The sequence below is a fragment of the Mauremys reevesii genome, linkage group 4 (genome assembly GCF_016161935.1).
Source record: "Mauremys reevesii isolate NIE-2019 linkage group 4, ASM1616193v1, whole genome shotgun sequence".
NCBI lineage: Eukaryota > Metazoa > Chordata > Testudines > Geoemydidae > Mauremys > Mauremys reevesii.
The window spans coordinates 113531142-113554479 of record NC_052626.1 but is presented as its reverse complement, the minus strand read 5'-3'; the positions used below and the strand labels follow the sequence as shown (position 1 = coordinate 113554479).

The following is a 23338-nucleotide window of genomic DNA, read 5'->3' as shown; positions in this document are numbered from 1 at the left end:
TATAGTGAATATATAAGGCATGGTCTTATGTTAAGCGGTAGTGTCTGAAAAAAATCAATGAAATGTTGTTAGAATTCTCATACTGATCTTCCAGGAGGAAGATGTAGTTTTCCCTGCAGGGACGGATAGTTCAGGGGTTTGAGCATTGGCCTGCTAAACCCAGGGTTGAGAGTTCAATCCTTGAGGGGGCCATTTAGGGATCTAGGGCAAAAATATGTCTGGGGATTGGTCCTGCTTTGAGCAGGGGGCTGGAATAGATGACCTCCTGAGGTCCCTTCCAACCCTGACATTCTATGATTCTAACAGCAACAATATCTTCATACAATGGCTCCGTGGTGACAATGTTACTGTACTTGTTGTGTAACAAATGCTGCATAATACAGAAGGGCCCAGCATGGCCACCTTGTAATACAGAATTCTCTTTTAACAGCCAGCATCAGAAAATCTCCCTCTTGGTGACAATGGGGGAAGTAAAAATCAATAGGTATTTTTGTGTTTTTCTTAAAGCCCCATCTCCCAGAGTCATACGACTACATGAGAAATCTGATCTTTCATTTAAACTAAAGTTTCTAGCCCTCTTGGTTGTGGAGAAAAGCTTGAAAAAGTGTCCCAAGTGTATCCCAGCAGCTCAAACCCCAAAAGGCAAATAACAAGAACCCAACATTTATTATTTTTAATCTCATGATTTTTTAAGCTAATTTTGATTTTTGAGGTCTGAGTCATGATTTTTGATTGCTTGGAGTTGGCAATACTGAGTAACTCAACTGTAAGCAATAAATTAACAGCTCTTAATAAACTAATATGTCACTTATACAAATAACTGGGAAAACTCAGGAATTAAAACTAATCTGGATTTCCTATTCAGACACAACATTTCCAGGCAATGCAGAAAATAAGAATGACCAGCTCTTCCCTGGAAGCTGAATTCAGCCACTGAGCTGCATTTAATATTGTACCCCCTTACAGTGAGCAGATACAAATTTGGGCCTAAAACTGGTGAAAGCATCTGTGGGCAGACACTCTGCAACCCCTTTTTATCAGGCTACTGAAAGATACTGGCTCAGGGTTGCTAATGATGCAGACAGGATGTGTCAGAAAGTATTAGCAGGCTCTGGATAAGATAAAAATGAACGAAGACCAAAAGGGAGGCCCTAAATTTGTTAGATTTATAGGAGAAGATAATGAATCAGTGGGAGGTAAGAAATGTCTCACTGGCAATGTCTTGCAGGAGCAACAGATTGAGAAATACGAGTAGACTGATTTATTTATTTTTTGGCCTCCAGAAGTAACCACTACTGCTCTGAAACCACACAGTGTGTTGTGGTCATGGGAAAGAAAACAGTTTATAATGGAAATGACTTCCCCTGGGGAGGTCAGAGTTCAGCCAGCACATGAAATCTAGAGAGAAATGAATATGTTTTTTAAAAAATCTGGAGTGCAGCGATAAAGCTAAAATATTGAAGATATGAGGCCTCCCAGAAGAAATGAGTTTGTTTGGTTTTTTAATTCCCCCAGCAAGTGCAGTGCTACAAACAGTGAAAACTCCTGGGATTGGTAAAGAGGCAGGAAAGCATAAAGTAGGGGATTAAGAGAGCTACTATAATGAACAGGGTCACTACCCATCTTGGGATCACCAGAATTGTCTTGATTTTATTAGCAACAGAGTGCATCAAAGTCATACTCAGACACTAATTTCCGGGTTTGCGAAATGTCACATATGGTCTTATGACGTGTCAGCACTGTCCTGTGCCACACTATGTCATCACAGCCTAATGCAACATAGTCACACTCTACCAAGCGGGTTTACAGCACAACAATCCAATCAGTCACATCAGACACACTTCAGTAAGTATCAATTCAAGTGCTAAATCTTCCGAGGCCCAGAGGGGCATTTTGCTGGCAATGAAGACAGAGACATAGATTCAAAGATCAAAACACCAGATCTTATGGAGTAAGGGCCAAGTTTTGACTATGGATGTACCAGTTACGTCCAGGGGAACTGTGTGTGTGCATCCAAGCACTGAATCTGGGCTCACGTTTCTACAGAACTGTGTAGATATCTTTAGTCAGAGCCTACATACATTCAGGAAAGTGCAGGTGAAATGACTAGGTTAAAGTTTATCACAGTGGAACTTGTGACCACACATTGGGAGGAGAGGGGGCAAACATGCATGAGAATAGAGGGGATGAAAGGAAGCACCACTAATGTAAATTAGCAGGAAGGTGAGTGTACGTGAGCCTTTGTGTTCGCCGTTTCCCAATTTCCCCCCTCTCTTCTATTGGTTCTTGGACAAGGAAAATAAAGCAAAGCAGATCTGAGTTCTCGTACTCTGCTCTTCCTTACGAGTGCACTTCCTGTTGACACAGATGGAAATTCTGGACATGGCTGGAGATTGAAACATGGAAGAAGAGATCCACCATGCAGAGCTAAGACTGGTCTTAACAGAATACCTGTGCAAAAGTTACAAATACATACAGTTTGAGTGGGAGTTTCAGAAGCACTCAGTATTGGCCTAACTGCTCCTCCATTGAAATCAATGGGAGTTTTACCATTCACTTTAATGAGAGCAGAGTTGACTTCTGAAAATCCCATCCTTTAAAAACAAAGATAGTTAAAAATAAATTCTCATTTGACTATCTGTCAACACTTAATAGCACCTTAAACATATGACGCCATCAAGCCCAAATCTGACTATGCAGCTTCTTGACCCCAGGAGCCCTGAGAGTCTTTATGGATACGTGCTCCCTATATAAAAAGCCCTATTAAATTAATTCACTTACCTCCACATGTTAAGAGGTTCTGTAAAAGTACAAGATGATCTGGGCATGAGCATCTTGGGGTTCCATCTCCTTTTGCAATGCAGATGTGTGAACAGCCACCATTGTCACGGGAACATGGATGTGCAGCTGCATAAACAACACATGGAATGGAATATTGTACACTGTCAATAAATAAGGATGTTCAGGTAGTGCAAAGCTGGTTTCTGTAAGAACTACCAACTTTCACTAGACATGAACACAGTAAATGCATGACTTCCCAGGTCACTGCTCAGTAGCTGATTTATAGTCTCTCTAGGAAAATTGCTCCTGAACACCAAGATATATGGACTTCTCAGAAATCCTTTAAATATTTAGAAACTCAGATGCAAAGAAACTAGTAGAAGCTTCTTGTAAAAGACTACACTTAAAGAATGAGTAGACTTCATCTGCATTTCATCTGCGAACTGGACATTAAGAAGAGACGTGATACTTTTGTTTAAACCAAACAAAAGGCCTCTTCAGTACACTTAATCTCGAAGGATCCCAAAATTATTTACAAAACTGAAGTACACATATGTACACACACATAAAAATACATATATGGGCCAAGATTTAAAAAAAAAAATAGTAGGTACAGTTAAGACTTCTAAACCCACATTTAGGCACTTAGGTAAGTAGCCTCAAAAGTGCTAAGCACCCAATAGCTCCTCAAATAGGCAACCTAAATAGACAAGACAGACAAAGAGAAGCAGACAGATGGCAGAGCTGGGAATAGAACCCAGGTCTCTTGAGTCTTAGTCTAATGCCCTATCCACTGGATTACACCACTTCCTGTATGTGCTTACACTTAAGCACATGCTGAAGCATCTTGTTGGAGTGGAGCCCATATTTGTTATGTCACAGAATGATGCATTCTTGGATCCAGTACTAGTAAGTTCTAAGATTTTTACAAAGGGGGGGGTGGGGAATATAAATATAGTTAATTATTTCTGTGCCAAATGTGCTCTCCATCTGCTCAGATTCGTTAATCAGGGATTTAGCACAGAAATCTGCCTTCACTTTTAATAAACATATAATTTTTATATATAGTCTTAAGATACCACTGCACGCAGCATGGACTGTTGGAAGAGCAAAAGAAAAAAAAAATTTTTAAATTGTTCTGTGGCAACAGAGATTCACCTTTAAAGGACAAGTTTCAGATTTCAGCCCTGAAGGGCGATTCTTTTCAAGTGTGACTCGAAGTAGAAAGCAAGATCCTTGCCATAAACAAAATAAAGCACTTCCCCCCAACTTTTTTTTTTAAAAACCATTCATGATTTAGCATGTGAAAATCATTTCCCAATTCTCTGAATAGTGCTTAAATTAAAAAAATAAAATCTGTTTGCAGCAGTAAAGTAAGGGTACCTTGGAGAGACACTGGGAGTGGAGCAAGGACACGCTAGAGAAAAGGCTAGGAATGGTGAATATTACATATTGTGAAAGAAAAGGGGTTAATCGTTTGCAAAATTCTAGAACAAATGCACTAAAATGGCTCCAATTCCTATTTTTTTAAACAAATGATTCCTACACTCTTATTTTTGAAATTTGAGGGTTTCAGTGCTTATAAAACAAGGATTAGCAAGAGTGCAAGCAAACATCACACAGGTTTCCCCCTACACAGTTCTGCCAATGCACCCACCTCCTGCTATTCTAGTTAATGGCTTTTTCAAACAGTAGCGGTAATGGGTGGATGGAAAAAAAGATTTGAAAATATCAGGACATTTTCTTTCCATGTGTCTTTCAACCCCCAGAGAAGTTATCAATCATAGTTTATTAGATGAGTAGATAAAAGAAACAGACATGATATCCTAAAATTAAACAAACACACACACAACCACCCCCTACCTTCAGGTCACCTTCCAAGCCCCTTCTGTATTGGGCATATTTTTCCTTTCCCCACCACTCCTTTACTCTCCCTTATTCTGCCATTCTGTCTCTTTCATTCTCTGCATCTTTCCACAGTCTTTTCTTTCTCTCTCTTTTTTAATTCTCTTCCTCTTTTTGGGAGGTTTTCTCGGATCCCCTTCTCAATCCCCCAGTTAACATCTTTCTCTCTCCTCAAAGGCCCTGCACCATCCTTCTTTCAGATGTGGAGAGTTTGACAGAAGACCTCCTGTATCTCATCAGCACTTCTCTGTCAGTCAGCCAGAGGGGACCCATTACTACCATCCCCAGGGGCTGAGTGTCTCTACAGTTCTAACATCTGCTGGTTCCTGGAGAAAGAGACCAAAAGTGGAACCAGATTATGGTATGTTTCCACTAACCCACTGGTGCAGCTCCTTGCTCTGCTTGGTCAAGTCTTAGCCTCGTTATTAGTACTTACATAATGACATAAACATACATGGTGTGTTACAATAACAAAGACAGAATCCCTGTGCTGAAGAGCTTGCAATCTAAATGAAGACAACAAAAAACAAGCAAGCACAGAAAAACACCCCCCCGCCCAGAGGGAGATGAAATGGGAAGGACAAGACTATGATTAGGTGATCACTTGGAAGGCTAACGCACACATCCTAAAATTAACGAAGGGTGTGTCTCTCCCATATTTTTTTCCTTTTTCCTCTTCTTTCTGGATCTCTCCCTTCTCCCAGATTATGTCTGACCTCCAGCACTGCTCTCTAGGAGAAGCAAAGTGAAACAGACAGTCCTAGCCAGTTTTCAATGTTACTTTTGTTGCAACAGTGTTTCATGCTCGCATGCCTGCTACTCCAGTATGTTTTTCCATCCTTGTTTCTAAGGTAGGGTAGGCAGGGCAAGCAATACATAGCTTCTCCTCCCTTATGTCTCTCCCCCTAGGATCACCAGGATCAGTGGAGATGTACTGCAGTGAACTATTTTAAAAGGAGCCCCCCTTCCACACTTTGCGGTTCAACAAAAGCCCCCCTCGCTCCTTGATGCCTCTTTTAGAAACGCAGATGTAAAGCATAGCTATTTTTCTTATAGCTGATTCCCCTAATCTTATGTGGAATAACTCCCTTATGGTACACAGTAAAACACGTGTGATCACAGGTTTGCAATGGTGAAAGGCTAGTGTAATTAACCTCTCTGAATCAAACAGCCTACATCTAGTTTTGTTTTTATTTTCTAAGCAGCTTCAGGAGCAAATTTTGTATTATGCATGTGCATGCTGAATAGATTGCTAACTACACCTCTACCCCGATATAACACAAATTTGGATATAACGCGGTAAAGCAGTGCTCCGGGTGGGGGGGGGGGGGGAGGGAAGGGGGAAGCAGGGCTGCACACTCCAGTGGATCAAAGCAAGTTTGATATAATGCGGTTTCACCTATAACGCGGTAAGATTTTTTGGCTCCCGAGGACAGCGTGATATCGGGGTAGAGGAGTACTACAACATCAGATAGCCATCTTTCTGTGCAGTGATTATTCATGACAGAAATGGGAAAAGAGGTTTGCATTACTTCCTCTTCTGGGAGGTCCATCCTGCAAGGTGGTGAGCACACTGGACTGGCCGCAATCCAGCTAAGAACTTATGTGAAGTCAATGGGGCTGGTCACATGCTTAAGTGCTTAGCTGGGTTGAGGTGAGAGTGTTCAGCACCCCTCACAATCAAGCCCTATGCCTGTATTTTGTGTACAAATTGTCATTTCTTTACAGCAGAAATCTGTTTTATAAGTCTGTAGAACGCCTGGTGTATTTTTGAGTGTTACATAAATACCCAAAATTATATGTACCATTTTTCATGAGCAAAAACCAACCTGGTTTCAAACAGTGCTTACTAAAAAACCCGGGCACATTATGTTTAAGATGAACACAAAAACTCACAACAAATCAGAAACTGAAGAATCAGAAATTCACATGCTAGGATACACACTGGGTGTCTGATTCAGATGTTTAAGAGAACCCATCACCAGAGCAATCAAGAATACATGGCACTGAAATAAACTTACAAAATTCATCCATATCAACTTCTTCCACTGCATGAATGCCTGTCAAGTGAGCAATTCGGCCTTGGATTCTAGTCCTCTTGTATCCACTGGTTTTCTCAACTCTCTCAATCATCTGCTGCTGACGGTCAATCCAGTACAAGTGATTCCCCAACACAGTCAGTCCCATTGGCTGCAGGATGTTGGAGTCCTCCAGTGTCACACGGTTAGCTCCTGAAACAATCAAAAGCTAAAGCAAATATAGGTTTTGCAAAGACAAACTTTTGTCTCACCTTTTCTTTTCTCTTTTATAATAAAGTGTACTTGTTTCCAAAACACGCTTTATCCTTCAAACAGTCTTATTATCATGAATGAATTTTGAATACATTTTTTTGATCCAGTGCAACTGGAAACGTTACCAAGGGCTAAATTTAAAAAAAAAAATCACTTTCAAGCACTGACAGGCAAGTTCTACTCTCAGACATGCTGAGCTACCAATGGGAACCATCTGTGGGCAATAGAGGTTAGAATTTTTCCCTACAAGCTAAGGTCTCACGGAAGATATTTCTTGAGAGAGGCATTCAAATTTTTTAAAATAGTACTTATTGAGTTTTCCAGGAAAAATCTACTAAGAACATTACGTGCTGATGCTATTCTTTAACAACAAAAAGCTGATAATTCACTGGCGTCACAGTGACTGGTACTATATAAAAATCCTAGGTACGTTTAATGTTATATACATATATAAACACTCATACATAATACACACAGGTACGTACATACATACACACACACAACATTAAAATAACTCCGTGTTAAGCATATTAAGGTTGCAAAGTTAAGCATTCAAAAGTTAGAAAATGCCAAATTTTAGGTTGCCCGTGTAATCTTTATTCACCCCCCTGATGCATATACCCTATGATACAATCTTTAAATACATGATCACACACTTTTTTTCTAAAGGATCCCTGCCTCATTCTGGGCACAGAGAATGAATCAGGGCTGCGGAGAGAATGAAGCTATTTGTAAGATCCCTGCTTCATTTACTCTAGAAGCTGGAAGTTCTGTAGGGCATAGCATAGGGGCCTGCAGATGGAGAAAGCTGGGTTTGTTGTTTTTTTCCCCAGTAGTGATTTCCTACAACATTCAGCAACTCTTCCTATTTCCTGCTTTCTGCCCTGCACACCAGTTGTCAGCAGCAGATCGCCAACAGGGAAAAAATCCAGCTCAGTTGCTGAGATGCAGGGCATCAAAGCTCCTGCTGCAGGGGGCAGCCTCAGGAACAGAGGGAGGGAGGTACTGAGGGGGAAATGAGACAGATGGTTTGTTCAGGCCACAGTTAGAGCCTTGAAAATGGAGATGAAGAGGAAGTGCTTGATGGAGGAAGGCAGCAAAGCGACAGGCAGTGACGAGCAGGGCCGCCCAGAGGGGGGGGGCAAAGGGGGCAATTTGCCCCGGGCCCCGGGCTCCGCAGGGGCCCCCAAGAGAACAGCGGAGGCTCCCGCCTCCCCCCCTCTCCTGGAGCCTCAGCGCACCAAGCGCCGAGTCTCCGCCGGAGCCCCTGAGCCCCGCCCCGCTCAGAGCCGCGTGGTGAGGGGGCGGGGCTGGGAGCTCCGGCCTGAGCTCTGCTCCCTCCGCTGGGCCCGGAGCTCCCAGCCCCGCCCCCTCCCCACGCGGCTGTGAGCGGGACGGAGCTCAGGCCCCGCCGGAGACACGCTGCGGCTGTTCAGCCGAGGCGCTGAGGCTGCGCGTGAGGAGGGAGCCGGGGGCAAGAGGCTGGGGCCGGGGGGGAAGTGGGACCCGCCGCCGAAGCGCAGCCCGGTCTTCGGCGGCGGGGGGCCCCTTCCGTTCCGGGACCTGCCGCCGAAGTGCCCCGAAGACCCGCGGCGGGGACCCCCCGCCGAATTACCGCCGAAGACCAGGCTGCACTTCAGCAGCGGGTCCCGCTTCGGCAGTAATTCGGCGGCGGGGTGCTCCTGCCGCTGGTCTTCGGGGCACTTCGGCGGTGGGTCCCGGAACGGAAGGGCCCCCTGCCGCCGAAGACCCCGGGCCCCCGGAATCCTCTGGGCGGCCCTGGTGACGAGATAAGTCTGATCAGTGATACGGCATGAGAGTATAGATGAGCTTGGAAGTGGGGAGCGGCTGAATGGAGAGAGAAGCAGGCTCTAAGACAGGAAGGAGAAAGATGAGGGGACAGTGTGGAAAGAATTGACAAGACAAAGATGGCGAGGGGGAACACGCTCATAATACAAAACCAGTGTCAGTATTTCAACAACCATCTCAGATGTTTTACTTCCACAGGACAGAGATTCTAGGCTCACTTTCCAAGTGCCTGACCCTCATAAAGTAGAAAGAAACGGTGCTCAATTTAAAACTAACATTTCCAGGCATCTAAGGCAGAGCTGTTGTCACCCCTAAAGCATTTTACGGTGTTTGAAAATGGTTACTAAGAAGAACTGAGTTAACTGACTCTACAGACCAGAGCATACCACGTTAACCATCATGTCAGCTAACCATGACTGAGCCCTCAACCCAGCAGGATTTAATTGTGGTTCGCTGACGTCATGCTGACCATGATTTGTCCTGGTCTACACTGACCAGTCTTCTGTGGTCAGTGCGTGCGAACGCTGTAGCATTTTGTATTGTAACCCAGTCTACATGTAGTCTGTAAGCTCCGTGGGGCAGGGAGAGTCTCTCCCTCTACATTTGTAGAATGCCTTGCATGAAACCATCCCAGGCTTGGTTTGGGCCTCTACCTACTACTAGAATACAAGTTGTTATTACTACCACTACTACTACTACTAAATGAATGCAGTATACACCTGCAAAGGGAGAGGTAAGGGCACAAATCCTGTTGTATGCTAAACAATGTCCATAAGGATGCATCTGAAAACTGGCCACATTCTACTTCTGACCTCCACATACCATTTCCTTCATACTTCCTTTCACCTGCCCAATCATCCAGTGAGCCTAACTTTAGTGTTTGGAAGAAATGGGATAAAAATCAAAGTGGTGTTTCACCTCTAAACAATAACAACAACAAAATCAAATAATCTGTCCTATCATTCAAAACACTCTGGCTAACATTTAAAATTTGTTAGAAGAAAAATATATTTGTGGCTGCTTTTAACCTTTACTGTTGGCAGTCTGATAGTGTTTATTGTACCATTTTTGTGAAAGGTGCTTAAAAGAGTTGCAACTTTTTTTTTGTATTTTTTCCCATAATGACAGTCCCTGAATCATTCTCTTACGTCAGAGAAACCACTTGCAGGCAGTTCCTGCCTCTGTGTACCAGATGTATTCCACAAGAAATGACAAGTGTAATGGACGATGTGAGTCAGTGGTATCTCTGCTCTAAGATTTAATTATGGAATAATGATAATTGTGACTAACTTGCTCTTTTCCTCTCTGGCATTTAAACTTTTTTTTTTAATGCCACAAAATAAGATTACAGAATTTGGATACACAGTAAAAACATTAATCAGCACTAGATTCAAATAATTTGCTGAATAAATTACTTAAGAGCTCAGCCATGCATGCAAATATAACATTTCTTTCAATTACAGCTGCTATTTAATTTGTTCAGAAGATTACAGCGCACAAAGACTCTTATTATACTGCTAAAAGGAGCACTGCCTGATACACACAGATTATTTTAAATTAAAGGGAAATTATATGGAGGTCAGGAATTTCCAGCTCCTCCTGATTAATTCTAAAATTAATTCTCTCACACATTTAGGCAATACTAACCCTCTCCAGTGGGAAATAACTAGTGCTAGTAAAGTTTATGGAAGAAATGCATTCAATCCTTGTCCAATCTTGACTGCTTCCCTTTGTCCTGGGCCACTGAAAATAGACTGGGGGAATGGGGACCTCCTGTAATGCTGTAGTACCAGGAGTACGTATCACAGTGTTGAGCAGAGAATTGAGAGCATACAGTAAAACAGATTCTGAAACCATGGTCCATGGACCAACAGCTGGTGGTCCACAAAGAGCTGAGGGCCTCAATGCCAATAGTAGCCTCTCCATTGATTTCACTGGGGATTGGCTCAGGCTCTGAGGGCTGGTCTACACTACGGGGGGAAATCGATCTAAGATACGCAACTTCAGCTATGTGAATAATGTAGCTGAAGTCGAAGTATCTTAAATCGAATTACCTACCGTCCTCACTGCGCGGGATCAATGTCCGCGGCTCCCCATGTCGACTCCGCTACCGCCGTTCGGGTTGGTGGAGTTCCGGAGTCGACAGGAGCTCATTCAGGGATCTATATATCGTGTCTAGATGAGACGTGATATATCGATCCCCGAGAAATCGATTGCTACCCGCCGATACGGCGGGTAGTGAAGATGTACCCTGAAGGCTGATCCATACTTCTGAGGCTTTCCTCCCCAAAACATGCAGATTTGCATGATTTAGAAATGCAAAAGAGTAACAAAAAATGGATGGGAAAGTGGTGCTGGACCGGCAGCCTGGGGGACTAAGTGCTGGGACCTTGATCCTGCAAAATGTGGAACACCCTTAACTCACATTGGAGTCAATAGGACTGGAGTTCTCAGTGCCTCTCAGAAACGCTTGGCACCTTGCACAACTGGGCCCTGGGTGCTGAGTCAGCAGAGTGAGGTTCCGTTATGCTCAGACACCATGGTATTGGCCTACATTATAAAAACCCAGATAGACCGATTTCTTAACAGAAGCAGTATTAAACTGAAGGAACTTTTTTATTCCATTAACAATTTTATATTTAAAAACATTAAACATTGGCCAAATTCATTTAAAACTAAAAATAAAGCTGATGTTTCCTGTCCTCAGGGGTGAAAGTAACTTACAGGACTTACCGGTACTGCAGGAGTCCTGAGGGGGCGTGGCCTCAACTGGAAGAGGCGTGGCCTCTCAAGATTTAAAGGCCCTGGGGCACCGGCTGTGGCTGGGAGTCCCAGGGCCTTTAAATCAACCCGGGGCTCCCAGCTGCAGAGGTGGCTGGGAGCCCCCTGGGGCTCCTGCCACAGTGGAGCTCCGGACCCTTTAAATCCCCACCGCAGCTCCGGCTGCCAGAGCCGCGGGCAGGATTCAAAGGGCTCTGGGCTTCCTGCAGCTGGGGGAGCTCTGAGCCCTTTAAATCCGGCCCCAGCCTGGCCGCTGGAGCCGTGGGCGGGGGGTTTAAAGGGCTCTGGGCTGACTGCAGCCGCAGCAGCTCAGAGCCCTTTAAATCCAGCCCCAGCCCGGCTGCCGGAGCCGCAGATGGGATTTAAGCGGCTCTGGGCTGCCCACTGTGGCGGGAAGCCCAGAGCCCTTTAAATCCCCGCCACGGAAGCCGGTGCAGTCCGGCATGGCGTACTGGCTCTTGCCGGTACGCCGTACCGTACCGTACCAGCTTACTTTCATCTCTGCATGTCCTGAAATGGTGCAGGTTTCACATCATCAACTGCGTCTCCCCCTTTCACAAACCAGTAAGAGGCTGCCTCTCTCCCAGTGACTTACTGCAGAGGCGCCTGAGCTGAAGTCCCAGTGGCATTCTCCTTCTGGTTAAGTAATAAAAATGATAATAAAAAACATGTTACAAGTAAAAGAAGTATCTAATTTCCTTAGTAATTAAACACTTTGATTTCCAGTATGAAATAAATGTGTAATCTTTTTACGGTGGAAATTAGAATTTAAATTAAAAAAAAAAACCTTATGAAAAGCTTGAAGGACAAATAATTCCTCTATTTACATTTTCATTGAATACAAAGTATTTGTTCTCACCTCAAATAAAATTTTTCAAACTCTTTCAGCTATTTAAAAATAAAATAAACAGGTTATATCACCTGGTGGCAGACTGATGATGTTTGCAAAGCCTTACGAGATCCCAAAAAGCATCAATAACTCAAAGCTGGTGGGGGAAGGCAGGGCACGGGGTTAAACCCTTGGTTATGAAAATGAAAGTCCTACAGACAAGACCACGTAACACCTTCCCTGAAAGTTAAACATTGGACAGCTTAGTTGCTGTTCTGCCACTTTCAACACAGTGCTGTAAAATATCTGGATTTGATGAGTTTCAAAATGGGTCATCTTCCTAATTCTGCAAGAGGGAAAGGATACCTAGTACTGCCTAATCAGAATAAAATATACAACACAACCTTTTGATCTGATTTTTCACGATCACTTCAGTTTACATTAAAATCCTTTCATGTATGTCTTTTTGTTTTAATGTGTTTTGCCCAATGCACAATTGATTTCTTATGGTCTCATTCAAGCCAAGGTCCTTTTGGCTGTCGATTCTCTTCAAGGCTTGCGATATGAGAATACAAAGCATTTTTAAACACAAAAATGTGCTGTTAACTTTTCAAAAATCAACAGCTCAGTGGATCAAATTACAGTGAGCTCAGCTGGATCAAACATACCCATATCTCTCTGGCTACGAAAGGCATATCCTATGGTTAATCAACATTACAGATTTTCTTTTATCCCTACAGTTTCCCCCTTTCATCTTCTCTATAGCATCTTATTTTCTAGCTGCTTCCCCTTAATGTTCATCAAATAAATATATGTTGTAAGCACTGATTCAGGACTAAGCAGAGGAAGTTTAGATTTTCTTGTAACATGATCCACCTAATTTAAGGTGCTACATCTGCAGTGTCTGGATGAAGTTCTTTAGGGGAACATAGACCAGCTACAATGGAAGCCACAGTGTTACAATGGAAGCCACATAGGACAGTGTGCTATCCCCTGCCAAAACTATGACTATTGCATGCTGGTCATCATTCACCTAGTACCACCTGAGTCCTACATCACTTCTTATATAAATACCGCTTAGCAAACAAAAAAAGAAAAGGGAAAAAATTAATAGATCACTTCCCTGAGGAACCGACAATGCATTATAATTAGGGCTTCTGTTTTTTAGGGTTTATTAATTTCATTTTTGGGGTTTTATTTTTTTTTAAAAAGCAATTTTTGTGTTCCATCTAGATGTCAAAAAAATTGGGGGCTTTGAGGGCTCTCTCTCTGCATATGCACATAGTACTAGTTCAAACAGCATTACATTAAAGCACATGAGGGAGCCATGAGCGCACACTAGCAGGGCTTATATGGACCAATTAATTCTCAACACATTGGTGCACTTTAGAAACCCCCTCCCCATAGTCTAGATGGAGCAGTAATGCAGACAAGCTCTGAGATACAAGCCAGGGAGGAGTGATCACTTACATAAACAAACTGCACTGGGAAAGAGGGGAAGTCAACACAAACTGATTAACCATTTACAATGTTTTTCAGTGTTTATTGGATAAATACCCTTTAAAAAAATTGGGAGTGTTTTATTGGTGTTTATCAGTTAAAATCTAAAATTGGAAGCCCAAATTATAATTTATGATTTGTACTGCAGTAGCACCTCCCGGCCCCAACGTGATAGGTGCTGACTGTACACAGAGACAGTCCCTGCCTTAAAGAGCTTACAATCCAAAAAGAAAACCCATCTGTCAACTAGCCTCAACTCAACACTGCAAACATTCTAAGTCTGGGTATTTTGGGTGAATATTTTATATATATAAAAATAACAAGGCCCAATTCTTTTACAGAGAGGGGATTTTCCAGGTGTTAGCCTTGAAGCAGAAACCCAAGTCATGGCTAGTTTTCTTGAACGCTACAAATATAAGCAAATTCTAATTGACTGGGTCTCCTTTCCCTCTTTAATGGGTGTAGCTGGCAGTGCTTTTTAGCCTTCTCTTTAGAGGCAATACCAACACAGATTTGTTCACTGCCCTCCTCCCAGGTGCATTCCCCTACAGCCCTATCTCCAACTGATTTTTCTCATGCTTCTTTGGTGCATCTCTGACACTGCCTTCTCCCTCTTCCGTGCCCCACTTTATTACGGTAGGGCTGAAGACCAGCCAAGAGTGGGACCCAATTGTGCTAGGCCCTGTACAAAGAGCAACAGTCAGTCCCTACTTTGATCCCAATGCTTATGTGTTCTGCCACATGACCCTCTCTGTGCATTCTCATCCCAGAGCAGCACTACTCTTTCCATGGGTTAACTAAATGCTCTCCTGACTTCTGGTCTCTCTTCCAGTTCTGAAGCGTTCTGACACTTTCTGTGTCTCACCTTCCCGACCCTTCTCTTCCAGTCCTGGTGTGATCTATTGTCCAGCCATTCCCACATTTTTATTACTGTCCTCCTACTGTGCCCTCTACTCTACTCTCTGAACCCTGACTTTGATTCCGCCTCCTATTGGTGACTTTGTCTCTAGCTCCTTAGTCTCAAACTCGTTGCTCTCCTGACTCCTTCTCCATATGCTGCTTCCTCTAATCCACAGAGGATTAGAAGCGACTGACACTGAACTGGAAGGTGGCAAACATGAATATTGTTGTACTGGTTCTGCTACTGACTCGCTGAGTGACCTTGGCCAAGTAGCCTAACTTCTCTATTCCTCAATGTCCCCAGCTGTACAATGGGGGCCCATAATGCTTATACACCTTTGTGAAACTGAGATCTACAGATAAAGCCATGTATAAAAGCCAAGTAGTAGTAGTATAATGAAAAGATGTGAAGTAGCATTGCTATAGCGGGAAATGTGATGACTTCACATGACTCCCACTGCTATGCTAAATCAGTATTGCAGACAAGCTACATTGTCACTCAGTTCAGAAGAATTAAAGTTTTTGGTGTGTGGGAAGGGTGCATGTGTGCATGAATTAAATGAGACTCTAGGTCTTGGCAATGCCCCTTTAAGTTACTGCTACTACAGTTACCTGCCACTGTCTGCACTGTCATTGACCAGCCTTGGGCGTTTAAAAGCCAGTTGTAACTACAGTAACTCTTCACTTGAAGTCGTCCCGGTTAATGTTGTTTCGTTTTTACCTTGCTGATCAGTTAGAGAACATGCTCGTTTAAAGTTGCGCAATGCTCCCTTATAACGTCGTTTGGCAGCCGCCTGCTTTGTCCATTGCGTGCAGGAAGAGCAGCCCGTTGCAAGTAGCTGGTGGGTGGTTGGAACCAGGGTGGACCGGCAGCCCCCCATCAGCTCCCTGCTCCCTTAAGTTCCCTGTGCAACAGCTGCCCAGCAGGCTACCAATTGCCAGCAGTTCAGCTGTCCCTCCCCCCACTGCCATGTGCTGCTCCTGCCTTGGAGCTGCTCCCCGAGCCTTCTGCTTGCTGTGCGGGGGGGGGGGGGGGGCAGGAGGGGGCCGAAGAAGAGGGCTAATGTCAGGGTGTCCCCCTCCCCCCTGCTCCTGCACCCCGCTTACCCCATCTCCATAGAGCAGGGGGGACACACGACAGGGCTCAGGATGGAGGGAGCTTCCTGGCAGCGACTGCTAATTAAGATCTCAGCTTGCCAATTAACTTAATAAGGCAGTGTACTTAAGAGTGCAGTCAGCATACTTAAAGGGGAAATGCGCATCTCTCTCTCTCTCACACACACACACACACACACACACACACACACACACGGTGTGTGTCTCTGTCTGCCATGCTGTCACCCCTCCCTCCATTCGTGCTGCCTTGCAGAGTGTGAGGCTACATTAACGAGTTAACCCTTGAGAGCTCAGCCAATTGCTAGTTCATCATTTAGCAGTAAGGCATTCCCTGGGAAATATTCCACCCTCTGACTCCTCCACCTGAACCAAGCTTCACAATCATCATTGCTGTGAACAGTTAAATTGTTTAAAACTTAGAGAGAGAGAGAGAGAGAATATATATATGTTTTTTATCTGGCAAAAAAAAAAAAAATTCCCTGGAACCTAACCTCCCCTACTTACATTAATTCTTATGGGGAAATTGGATTCGCTTAACATCGTTTTGCTTAAAGTCACATTTTTCAGGAACATAACTACAACATTAAATGAGGAGTTATTGTACAAGTGATTGAAAAAACCAGAACACTTAGGTATGGTGCTAATGTCCTTTAAGAGTTTACAGGCTGTGTTCATGTATGTGCTGCAAAGGAGAGAGCCCCGTTACTGATAATTTCTGCAGCCACCTGCACAAAATAGGCATTGCTAGAGTTAGAAGATGCCCTTTGGGTCTGTGTCAGAGAAGGACTACACACACTATAAATACCCAATGCTCAGCGTGCTTAGCTACCGCGTACCTGACAAATCACAGCTTTCAATGCGTTTGAGATCTGCGTCCACCCAGAAGAGTTTCCCAAGCTTGTTGTCAATTACCAGTGCAACAGGTCGGATCAGCCCGGTACTAAAGAGCACTTCTCGTTCCGTGCCGTCCAGGGCTGCGCGCTCTATCTTCGGGGCTCGCTCTTGCATGTTTGTGAAGTACATGTACCTGATAACAAATATAGACACCAGCCTCTTAAACCAAGACTTTTGGGGGCAGAGGTTTCATTATAGTTGTATCATAGTTTCTTTTAAACCTAATGAGTGCTATTGAGCACCTCTTCCCCAGGCTCAGTTCTCAGCAACGCTCACGAAAAATCCTGCCTTCTCTCTAAGACTCCTCCCCTTTCACTGCATGAAAAAAATCCCAATAAAATTAACAAGATTGATGCTCCCAAAGGAAGAGAAACACTGCTTAGAATGGCACTATTCTGAGCAGTTCAGTTCACAGGTCAGGAGTCACTACTGAATTCAGGTCTCCTGGTAGCCACCATATTCACTGTTCCTTAATCCTTAAGACTTTTTTTTAAAAATTGAAGTTTGGATTTATTTTAAAATGGGTTTAAAGCATGGCTGGAAAGGTGGAGGCTAATGAATCAGAATGTTTCAGGAATCATCCTGGAAAACCAAATTCCCATTTTAATTGCAAAAGCACAGACTAAAAATTTTCTTTTCTAACTATGAAATATGTCCTTGCAAATTGATCCCAATGAAATTGAAGCCTTACCTATCTCTAATCCCCCCTGTCACACTAGCCACTAAAGTGGGTTACAGATATTAGGTACTGTATACAATCATACCCTAGTTGAACAGTAAGTCAACAACCCTGAAAATGTTCCACAGATTTTCTCAGAACCGCTGTATCCACATGGATATGGAATACTGTCACTCAACAGCTGTCAGACATATGATTCTTAAGCCATTTTAATAGTAGTCAGGAAGTTGGGCATTTAACTTATTAAAGAGAATGGTAAAAGGGCTCATTCTTCACCTATGTCAAGCCAAAAGCTAATGATACCCTGCAGTAGAGACGTGGTACCCTGAATATAACCAAAACTGCTATGCAACAAAACAATTCCTTTTAGTTCAGCTGCTTGTGGAAAATCTAACCAGCACATCCTCCTGTTTTAAATTTATATCAAAAATTTTAAAAATATAATTGTAAAACATTCTTCAGGCAGAACTGGTCTTAAAATATGCAGGTTCAAAATGTAAAGGAATACATCTGCTTTGATCTGATTGCACTAGCTGTTATTGTGATGTTTCCACATGACAGAGAACTGAATTGTTTCTGAACACACTATTTCCTGAAAAACTAAACATTATAGTCCAGATCCTCAGCTGGTGTAAAATCAACAGAGCTCTGCTGATTCAAAGCAACTGAGGATCTGGCCTTAAATGAATAAACACACTACATGTGCGCGTGTGCGCGCGCACACACACACACACACACACACACACAACTACGGATGTACATATGCACTATTCACTCAATCTCAAAGCATGGAAAAAGACTCACCCTCGCTCTGCATTGACTACTATGGCTCTTGGCTTGTCATGATCGCCTTTCAACACTGTTCCAATTGGTTCTCCATTAAGTCTGTGAACACTGATTGAATTTGTGGCCTCACAGGTCCAGTACAAGGTATGGCTGTAAATATCAATACTCAGGTCATGCGGCTGTTTCTCTGGATTTTGGCTTTGGTTTGGAGTGCTCATGACAGTGAAAGGCTGTGGGACAACAAGAACAACAACAAAAGAATACCCATTAAGACAAGAACTGTGAAAACATGTAATTTTCATTATGGGGTGATTTGATAATCTACAAATATCTGAAACAATCAGGAAGGAAATTATTTAGGGAGGAAAAACCAGAAGAAATAGAATGAAGCTGAGCGAAAAAAATGTGCTACAGATTAGGGACAATATCTGGACAAAAAGTCATTAAGATTATGCAAAGTCTCCATCACTAGAATTAATCAAAATTATCCTGAATAGAACAATGGTGAATGTTACATAGGGAACAATTTTGTATTAGCAGGGGAATGGGCTAGATGACTTAAAGACAAGATGATCCAGTCCAAAGACTATTTTATTTATATATATATATATATATATATATATATATATATATATATATATATATATATATATATATATATATATATATATATATATACACACACACATATACACACATAAAAACTGGCAGAGCTTTATTCATAGCCCAAACTGAGTTAATGGAAAAAAGAAACAGCAGGATTTGGGGGAAAAAACAAAAACAAAACCATAACCCAAAAAACCACACTGCATTTTTACAATTCGGTTTTAATATTCTGAGATGTGTTTAAAGATAAGGTAAGGAATCATTTTTATGTATATACATTTTCATCTTGACAGCATGTAATGAAATATAAATTAAAAAAAAAATCAAAGCTATTCTTTTCCTTAGCCAAGAAAAGCTTTACCCAGAAATGGAAAAATAATATCCAATATCTATTCAAAATACTAATTAGCAAAATTCATAGAACATGAAATAGCAAAATTCAGCAAAACAAAATTAAAGAAAGTTGTAAACTACGAAGCCAAATTTCCGGAGAAGCTGCTGCTTCAAAGACCTTAACACCCTTTAAATCAGTGCAATACATGAGAAAAAACACAGCAAATTAATCTCCAATGCAATTTGCACCTGGGAAGTACCACCAAAGGGAAGCTACACTCCAACAATTAACACCTAGTATCATCCCAAGAGCATGTTCAGCACTTCTTCAAAAGTCCTCCGCCCCTAGCTGGTAATTCATTTTGACACCCCCACCTCCCCCTCTCGCCCCCCAAAAAATCAAGGGCATCAATCAAAATAGCTTAGAATGTAAATTTTCTTTCTTGTTTGAAGGACATGAGTAATTTACAATGGGTTCTCTGAAAGCAAGAGAGATATAAGAACAGAAGAACAGCCATACTGAATCAGACCAGAGGTCCATCTAGCCCAGTATCCTGTCTTTCTGACAGTGGCCAATGCCAGGTGCCCCAGAGCGAATGAACAGAACAGGTAATCATCAAGTGATCCATTCCATGTCACCAATTCCCAGCTTCTGGCAAACAGAGGCTAGGGACACCATCCCTGCTCATCCTGGCTAATAGCCATTGATGGACCTATCCTCCATGAATTTATCTAGTTCTTTTTTGAACCCTGTTATAGTCTTGGCCTTCACAACATCCTCTGGCGAGAAGTTCCACAGGTTGACTGAGCGTTGTGTGAAAAAATACTTCCTTTTGTTTGTTTTAAACCTGCTGCCTATTCATTTCATTTGGTGGTCCCTAGTTCTTGTGTTATGAGAAGGAATAAATAACACTTCCTTATTTACTTTCTCCACACCAGTCATGATTTTATAGACCTTATCATATCCCTCCTTAGTCGTCTCTTTTCCAAACTGAAAAGTCCAAGTCTTATTAATCTCTCCTCATACAGCAGCCATTCCATACCCCTAATCATTTTTGTTGGCTTTTCTGAACCTTTACCAATTCCAATATATCTTTTTTGAGATGGGGCGACCACATCTGCAAGCAATATTCAAGATGTGGGCAAACCATGGATTTATATAGAGGCAATATGATATTTTCGGTCTTATTATCTATTCATTTCTTAATGATTCCAACATTCTGTTCAGTTTTTGGACTGCCGCTGCACACTGAGTGGATGTTTTCAGAGAACTATCCACAATGACTCCAAGATCTCTTTCTTGAGTGGTAATAGCTAGTTTAGACCCTATCATTTTATAGGTACAGTTGGGATTGTGTTTTCCAATGTGCATTACTTTGCATTTATCAACACTGAATTCTTCTGTCATTTTGTTGTCCTGTCACCCAGTTTTGAGAGATCCTTTTGTAACTCTTCACAGTCTGCCTGGGACTTAACTATCTTGAGTAGTTTTGTATCTGCAAATTTTGCCATTTCACTGTTTACCCCCTTTTTCAGATAATTTATGAATATGTTAAATAGGACTGGTGCCAGCACAGACGCCTGCGGCACACCACTATTACCTCTCTCCATTCTGAAAACTGACCACTTATTCCTACCCTTTGTTTCCTATCTTTTAATCAGGTACCAATACATGGGAGAACCTTCCCTCTTATCCCATGACTGCTTACTTTGCCTAAGAGCCTTTGGTGAGGGACCTTGTCAAAGGCTTTCTGAAAATCTAAATACACTACATCCACTGGTTCCCCCTTGTCCATATGCTTGTTGACCCCCTTAAAGAATTCTAGTAGAATGGTGAGGCATGATTTCCCTTTATAAAAACCATGTTGACTATTCCCCAACAAATTATGTTCATCAATGTGTCTGACAATTTTGTTCTTTACTATAGTTTCAACCAGTTTACCCAGTACTGAAGTCAGGCTTACCGGCCTGTAATTGCTGGGATCCCCTCTGGGGCCCTTTTTAAAAATTGGCAGCACATTAGCTATTCTCCAGTCATTTGGTATAGAAGCTGATTTAAATGATAGATTACAGACTACAGTTAGTAGTCCTGCTATTTCACATTTGAGTTCCTTCAGAACTCTTGGGTACATATCATCTGGTCCTGGTGACTTAGGCTTTGGCTACACTTGCATTTCAAAGCGCTGCCGCGGCAGCGCTTTGAAGCGCTAAGTGTAGTCAAAGCGCCAGCGCTGGGAGAAAACTCTCCCAGCGCTGTCCGTACTCCACCTCCCTGTGGGGAATAACGGACAGCGCTGGGAGCACGGCTCCCAGCGCTGGGGCTTTGCCTACACTGGCGCTTTGTAGCGCCGCAATTTGCAGCGCTGCAGAGGGTGTGTTTTCACACCCTGCTGCAGCGCTGCAAATTTGTAAGTGTAGCCAAGCCCTTATTCCTGTTTAGTTTATCAATTTGTTCCCAAACCTCCTCTAATGACACCACAATTTGGGACATTTCCTCAGATTTGTCACCTAAAAAGAATGGCTCAGGTTTTTGAATCTCCTTCACATCCTCAACTGTGGAGACCGATGCAAAAAATTCATTTAGTTTCTCCACAATGGCCTTATTGTCGTTGAGTGTTCCTTTAGCATCTCGATTGTCCAGTGGCCCCACTGGTTGTTTAACAGGCTTCCTGCTTCTGATGTACTTTAAACAACATTTTTTTTCTATTACTTTTTGAATCTTTGGCTAGCTGTATTTAAATTCTTTTTTGGCCTTCCTAATTATATTTTTACACTTCATTTGCCAGAGTTTATGCTTCTTTCTATTTTCCTCATTAGGATTTAAGTCTACTTTTCCAAGGATGCCTTTTTGCCTCTCATTGCTTCTTTTACTTTGTTGTTTAGCCATGGTGGCTCTTTTTTGGTTCTCTTACTATGTTTTTTAATTTGGTGTATACATTTAAGTTGAGCCTCTATTATGTTGTCTTTAAAAAATTTCCATGCAGTTTGCAGGGATTTTACTTTTGGTACTGTACCTGTTAATTTGTTTAACTAACCTCCTCATTTTTGTGTAGTTCCCCTTTCTGAAATTAAATGCTACAGTGTTGGGCGGCTGTGGTGTTTTCCCCACCACCGGGATGTTAAATTTAATTATATTATGGTCACTATTACTGAGTGGTCCAGCTATATTCACCTCTTGGACCTGATCCTTTGCTCTGCTTAGAACTAAATCAAGAATTGCCTCTCCTCTTGTGGGTTCCAGGACTAGCTGCTCCAAGAAGCAGCCATTTAACTTTATCTCTGCATCCTGTCCTGAGATGATGTACCCAGTCAATATGGGGATAGTTGAAATCCCCCATATAGACATGCAGTGTCAGCTCCATTTAAATCATGTCATGGAGGTCACAGGAGGCAAAGAACAATGGAAGCTATATCTAGTCTACCTCAAAATTAATTTCATTGTGTATTATTTTAATTATATGTTTTAGGAATCTGTTAAACTCTCAAAACTTGACAGCTGTGTAACTGCGGACATTGTCTCTGAATAGCAACACACTTTATCATCATTGCGCAAGCAATTGGAGTAAGAATTAAAGCCCTGAATGAGCAAAGCACTTAAGCAGATGCTCAAGCCCATCCTTATTCAGCAAAGCACTTGAGTAGTTTTACAATTTGACTGCCATATATACAAAGGGAAATAAAGATGTAGCAGGGCGCTGCAGGGCCCTCTTGGTTCCTGCCTCTGCTGTGCAGACAAAGTCACTTGGAGACCCTGAGGTTCAGTAACGACTGGTACCATTTATTTACAAGTTGTGCTGCCACCACCTTTTTACCATACACGGCTTGAGTTCTAGAGTCTGCACCCAGGAGGGAAGAGCTATCTCTCTGCTTTCACTCCCTCCCTCAGCTTCCTTCCTCCAGCCTTTTATACAGCCCCAGGCTAACTGTGCAGGCAGCTCTCTCCCTTTCACCAATTAGGTGCAGGTTTTCTCTAGCCAGCTCCAATTTACTTCATTTAGTGGGAGCTGGCGTGACAGAGGGCTTGGCTACACTTACGGTTTGCAGCGCTGGTAGTTTGCAGCGCTGGTCATCCAGCTGTGTAGGAGCAGCGCTGGTGTGTGGCCACACTCACAGCTACCAGCGCTGGTG

The 23338-nt window shown here is 42.7% G+C and overlaps 1 protein-coding gene across 4 annotated transcripts in view; it reads right to left on the bottom strand.

The window, feature by feature from the left end:
• LRP5 (LDL receptor related protein 5) overlaps window positions 1–23338 on the bottom strand; it is a 258401-nt gene that overhangs the window by 18048 nt on the left and 217015 nt on the right. For 3 of the 4 annotated variants that reach the window (XM_039538081.1, XM_039538082.1, XM_039538084.1), the window contains 4 exons: window positions 18290–18501; window positions 16749–16939; window positions 6708–6917; window positions 2782–2907 (listed from right to left, as the gene is read on the bottom strand). In XM_039538081.1, coding sequence (XP_039394015.1) covers window positions 2782–2907; window positions 6708–6917; window positions 16749–16939; window positions 18290–18501 — 739 coding nt within the window. Of the gene's footprint in view, window positions 1–2094; window positions 2452–2781; window positions 2908–6707; window positions 6918–16748; window positions 16940–18289; window positions 18502–23338 lie in introns of those variants that run through there. The other variant, XM_039538083.1, reaches the window with a different exon arrangement.